Source organism: Gossypium hirsutum, chromosome A10 (assembly GCF_007990345.1).
Source record: "Gossypium hirsutum isolate 1008001.06 chromosome A10, Gossypium_hirsutum_v2.1, whole genome shotgun sequence".
NCBI lineage: Eukaryota > Viridiplantae > Streptophyta > Magnoliopsida > Malvales > Malvaceae > Gossypium > Gossypium hirsutum.
Genome location: NC_053433.1, coordinates 6,428,741 through 6,435,020, shown reverse-complemented (window position 1 = coordinate 6,435,020; position 6,280 = coordinate 6,428,741). Strand labels below are relative to the sequence as shown.

At 37.1% G+C, this 6,280-nt stretch overlaps 1 protein-coding gene and 1 pseudogene across 1 annotated transcript; one reads left to right on the top strand and one right to left on the bottom strand.

Annotated features, from left to right (window-relative positions):
- The first annotated feature begins 852 nt into the window (after window positions 1–852).
- LOC107916392 (probable phospholipid-transporting ATPase 4) lies at window positions 853–4,934 on the top strand (annotated as a pseudogene).
- Window positions 4,935–5,473: 539 nt separating this feature from the next.
- On the bottom strand, window positions 5,474–6,280 carry LOC107919494 (uncharacterized). The gene has a single exon (XM_016848946.2). It carries the CDS (start codon window positions 6,044–6,046, stop codon window positions 5,708–5,710), a length of 339 nt encoding a protein of 112 aa, XP_016704435.1. The 5' UTR covers window positions 6,047–6,280; the 3' UTR covers window positions 5,474–5,707.

The window sequence follows — 6,280 nt, the reverse complement described above, 5'->3', positions numbered from 1 at the left end:
TTTATTTTGATTGAAGGAATGAAAAATTTTGAATTTATATAAACTTGAATCACAAACAAAAACTCTAAAATAAAGTTTAACTTAAATTTATATTAATATCTAAGAGATAGCATCAACTCAAGGGTGAATTTATTAAAATAAATAAATAAAATTATTCTAACATTAAGAAGTGAGTAGTTAGAAGGAAAGACAGGACCTTGGCCCTTTAAGTCTTAACTAATCACAACTTTCATCTCTCTAAATTAAAAATAGTTTAATTATGGATAATTATTAAAAACAGTTTATTTTTTTAATAAAATAAAATCAATGACTAAGATCTGACACGTAGGATAAAAGGGTCCACGAACATCGAACGTTGTTCCATTTTCAGAGCAAAAAAAGAAAGATTATTGCCACGTCATTCTTTCAAAACAAGAACCCATGTGAACGGATTGATCTCTGTTCAATTTTATGAAAAAGAAAAAAAGAAGAAGATGAAGAAACTCATTGAAGAAAAATCAAAGTAGTGAAAATTTGAGAAAGGAAATTGATAAAAAAATATATATTACAGAAAATATTTGTAGAAAGCAATGGGAAACCGGGAATTACTGTCATTGGCTCAAAGATCGAAATTTTCTCTCTCTCTCTTTTAAGCCTAAAACCCTGGCCACTCTCTAGATTTACTCCATTAATCAAATTTAATATAATTAAATTAAATCAACTAATAAAAAAATAAACTCTTTACCGTCGTTCCTTGATCTGCAAAATTTATTGTCTACTCTTTTTTAATGATTTTTTTGCAAATGGGTTGGTTTGTTAATTTCTGTATTGAAGATGAATCAGCTTCCAGATTCAAGGTACTTTTTTTCTTCTATTTTCTTTTAAAATTCTTGTTTTGGGTTAAGTTTTCTAAAAGTTTCGTGTATGTGGTTTCTTTTTATTTTGTGTCAAGTATCAGTGATCTGTTTCTTCGTTCGTTGAAAATTTTGAAGTTTTAGCTGCGCCATTGTCTCATTTGTCCTTTTCAATTTCATCTTTGTTTAAATTGAGCTATTTATTTTGATATTTGAGGTGAAAAGTGAAATTGGGTATGGGATTTTTTTTCCCAGCTATCAATTCTTTTTCATTTTATGTTAAACTCTGGGTTTTTTTTTTCTGTTTAATAGATTCCTAGGATCTTTTTTTTTGGGGGGGGGTTCAATCTTGTAGCTTTCAGCGATGTTGATTTGTTCTCATATTTGTCTTAATTTATCTTTTATTCCTAGATTTTTATAGCTATAAGACTTTCAAATCTGGGTTATGCTAAAATGTATATAGGATGTAATTTAAATGACATAATTTTCTGAATGCTTATGCTTTTGAAGTTTGGCATTTTGTGTGGAGCTTTAATTGTTGCAAGCTTCGTTTTGTAAATGTAAGTTATATGCTAATGTTGAATTTCCCTTTATGTTTGTGAAACCGGGACTTAAAGCGAGGGACCATGAATGACTGGCTGCATTAATGTCCACCAGTGAAGGCTAGGTTTGGGGATTCTTTGTTTGGCAGTTATCTACTAATTTTTCTTAAAGGTTGATTCTCAGAGATGACACGGGGTAGGATTCGAGCAAGGCTCCGGCTGAGTCATCTCTATACATTCGCATGTACCAGGCCAGAAGCTACTGAAGAGGGGCCTCATTCTATTGAAGGGCCTAGATACTCAAGAATTGTGCATTGCAATCAACCTCTTATGCACAAGAAAAAACCTTTTAAGTACCGATCAAATTACATATCCACGACCAAGTATAATTTTTTCACTTTCTTACCAAAAGCTTTGTATGAACAATTCCACAGAGTTGCCAATTTGTATTTCCTTGCAGCTGCAATTGTTTCAGTTACACCCCTTTCGCCATTTTCTGCTGTGAGCATGATTGCTCCCTTGGTCTTTGTTGTAGGGCTTAGCATGGCAAAGGAAGCTTTAGAAGATTGGCGAAGGTTTATGCAAGATATAAAAGTTAATAGTCGGAAGGTAAAATTTCATAAGGAGGAAGGTGTTTTTGATTATAAGTCATGGAAGAAGCTTCAGGTTGGAGATGTGGTGAAAGTGGAGAAGGATCAGTTTTTCCCAGCGGATTTGCTACTTCTGTCATCAAGTTACGAAGACGGAATTTGCTATGTTGAGACTATGAATTTAGATGGCGAGACAAACTTGAAGGTAAAGAGAGCTTTGGAGGTTACATTGCCTTTGGATGAGGATGCGTCTTTCAAGAACTTCACAGGAAAAATTAAATGTGAAGATCCCAACCCTAGCCTTTACACCTTTATTGGTAACTTTGAATACGATCATGAAATTTATGCCCTCAACCCTAGCCAGATTCTCCTTAGAGATTCAAAGCTGCGTAATACAGCTTTTGTCTATGGGGTCGTGATTTTCACCGGCCATGATAGCAAAGTCATGCAGAATGCCACGAAGTCCCCTTCGAAGAGGAGCAGAATAGAAAGGAAAATGGATTATTTAATATATGTTCTTTTTAGCCTCCTTTTGGTGATCTCATTGGTAAGCTCTATCGGTTTTGCAGTGAAAACAAAGTTCGACATGCCAGACTGGTGGTATCTGCAACCTCAGAATACAGATGATTATTATGATCCTAGAAAGCCTGTATTATCTGGGGTCACCCATCTGATCACTGCCCTCATGCTTTATGGGTATTTAATACCTATTTCACTTTATGTTTCAATTGAGGTGGTCAAGGTTTTGCAAGCAACTTTTATTAATCAAGACATACAAATGTATGATGAAGAAACTGGGAATCCTGCTCAAGCACGGACATCAAATTTAAATGAGGAGTTGGGCCAGGTAGATACAATCCTTTCAGATAAAACAGGCACTTTGACCTGCAATCAGATGGATTTTCTCAAATGTTCCATTGCCGGTACTGCATATGGCATGAGCTCTAGTGAAGTAGAACTTGCTGCTGCACAGCAGATGGCTAGTGACCTTGAGGATCAGGATGTAGAAAGATCAACTGATTTCAGGCAAAAAGGCAAACAACAAGAAATTGAACTTGAAACTGTTGTTATTTCCGAAGATGAAATGGTTCATAAATCTCCCATAAAAGGTTTTAGCTTTGAGGACAGTCGCGTCATGGAAGGGAACTGGTTGAATGAGCCTAATGCAGACGTCATTATGTTAATTTTTCGAATATTAGCAATTTGTCACACTGCTGTCCCTGAGCTGAACGAAGAGACCGGCAGTTATACGTATGAATCAGAGTCACCTGATGAAGCAGCCTTTCTTGTTGCAGCCAGAGAATTTGGTTTTGAGTTTTGTAAAAGAACTCAATCAAGTGTGTTTGTCCGTGAAAGGTATTCAGCTTCAGGGCAAACAATTGAAAGGTGGGGATACCAATGCACTATGTCTGTATGTTAGTGTATTACCTATCTTGTTCGCTTTTTCAGGCTGTAATGGCCAGTGACTTCTCCATTGCCCAGTTTCGTTTCTTGGAAAGACTTCTTGTTGTCCATGGACACTGGTGTTATAAGAGGATTGCACAGATGGTAATAATGAGGGATTGCCTTCATTTTTCATTTTCTTGCACTCTTTCTGCTTGGTCAACCCCTAATTCTGTACCACTTCGACTTTCAGGTTTGCTATTTCTTCTACAAGAATATAGCATTTGGCGTCACCCTTTTTTACTTTGAGGCATTTGCTGGCTTTTCTGGACAATCAATTTATGATGACTGGTACATGTTACTGTTCAATGTTCTTCTTACATCATTGCCTGTAATCTCACTAGGAGTTTTCGAGCAAGATGTTTCTTCCGAGGTCTGCTTGCAGGTTAATCTGTGCTCTGTAAATAATTTTCTTATTAACAAAATTCATCCTTGCCACGAGTGACTTTATTATAAGATTTTGTATGCCTATTTGTGTTGCAGTTTCCTGCAGTATATCAGCAAGGACCTAAAAATTTGTTTTTCGACTGGTATAAGATACTTGGGTGGATGGGCAATGGCCTTTATTCCTCTCTCATTATTTTCTTCCTCAATATCATCATCTTCTACGATCAAGCTTTCCGTGAGGAAGGACAGACTGCTAGTATGCCTGCTTTGGGAACAACAATGTTCACGTGCATCATTTGGGCGCTCAATTGCCAGATTGCCTTCACAATGAGCCACTTCACATGGATCCAGCACCTCTTTATATGGGGAAGCATTGCCACTTGGTATTTGTTTCTCTTTGTTTATGGCAGGCTATCTCCCAGCATTTCAGGTAATGCCTACCAAATTTTAGTAGCTCTCGCTCCAGCACCGATCTATTGGTTGGCCACCCTCTTAGTAACCATCGCTTGTAATCTCCCATATTTGGCCCATATATCTTACCAAAGATGTTTCCATCCATTGGATCATCATATCATCCAAGAGATCAAGTACTACAAGAAAGACGTCGAGGATCGACGCATGTGGACTAGGGAGCGATCGAGAGCCAGAGAAAGGACCATGATCGGGTTCTCAGCACGGGTAGATGCAAAGATCAGGCAGTTAAAAGGGAAGTTGCAAAGAAAACAACCGTCTTCAGAGATCCATAGTCCAGCCCGCTCATCATAACAACATTCAGTCAATCTTAGGTATTTTTGAAGATGTTTAGGGCTCTTTCTTTTCCGGCCATTTGCAGTGTCACTTTGAGGCCTTTGTTTTTATCATTAGTTATTATTAGCTTGTTGATGCCTTTAAGGGGGGGGGGGGGTTATTGCATGTACAGTAGTTGACAAATGTAAGAGCGGTGGCCTGTGAAAATAGTAGAAGAATATGTTCATCATTGTTTAAAAACTTGCCATATCTTGGCTTGTTGATGTTACTCTTGTATAATGTAGAATGTTGAAACTGTAGATGTAAAGGGAAAAAAAGGTAGGATTTGACACAAGGCCAATCTTTGCTTCCTTAGAACTATTATTACAACACTTCTTTCATGTTTTGTTCTCTATTGTTCATTGACTATATTATTGTTTTTGAGTTATTTTAGTTGGTTGCAATTCAAAAGCTATAAACCACCATTTAATTTTCTTGGTTTCATCTCCCATGACTAAAGTTTTATAGTAAATAATATGGTTGGTGTCATGTTGGGCTATGAATCAGCAACTTTTACTCTGTGGGCTCAAATGTCAGTCAAACTCAGCATCAATGGCCAGCCGCTTAGGTGAGAAAAAAGGATTGCCTTGGAGGGATTGCCCATAAATGCTTACTTTTCCTGGTGTAGAAATTATTATTGTATCTCAAAGGAGATCTACACATGACTCGGACTCGGTTGCAAGGGAATTCAACAGTGTGTCGGTACAAAAATGTCACATTTATGTAATGTTTACTATTATGGTAACAAAGAGAGGATAATACATTGTCAAGGAAAGTTAAATCTATTTCTAATTTATCAAGTTCCGTTGAAATATCAATTGCAACACAGATACCGTTAATGTTGCAACATAGCTCCATAAACCATGAACTAAGCTAAATTAACACAATCAGAGCAATCAATACCATTTTCATTAAAAAAAAAAAGTTTATTGAGCTTAATGTAGAAACTCATTCAAGAAACATCAATTTTCACATTCCATAGTTTATGAAGATTTCAGATTCAAGATTCTTAAATAAAAGGGGAACTTCGCCCCTAATCTCAAGTTTTTCATCCATCATTCACCAAATAGTAAAAGCACAAACCTCAAACAAAACAAAGAGATGAGCCATGGGCATAGATGATCGATCACCTCCAGCCATAGACAACTTGGGTGGCAGTGTCCTTGATCCACCTGAAACTTTTCCTGAAAGACCCTTTCATCTTGCCTTCAACAGCATAAACCTTGTAGCTGGCAACCCTTTTCTTTCTCTGCAGCTCAGGATCAGTAAAACTCCAGCTCTTTGAAGCAGACCCTCCAGAGCTTTTGCTTTTCTTCATCTTAATCTCCTTGCCAAGCTGGTTTTGTTGAACAGAATTTTCACTGTAACACCTCATGTCTTGCATGTTACTTGGCCCTCCTCCATAGTAACTCTTCATCTGCATTTCTCCACCATCCTTGTATGAATTGGATCTAGACTGCTCCATCAATGGACAAAATTCTAGGCAAGGATTGTTCAAGGAGGAAGATTCTTTGGGTGGGAGTTAGTGAAGAGATGAATGAGTGAGATGTGACATTTTCTACTTTGGAATCACACATTATAAGACAGTTGAGTTGCACATTATGGGTTACCCTAAAGCTAACTTTGAATGTTCATTGATGGGTATTTGTCACGTGGGATGGTTAATGTTTGAATAGGTGAAGGAATCGAAAGCCATTTG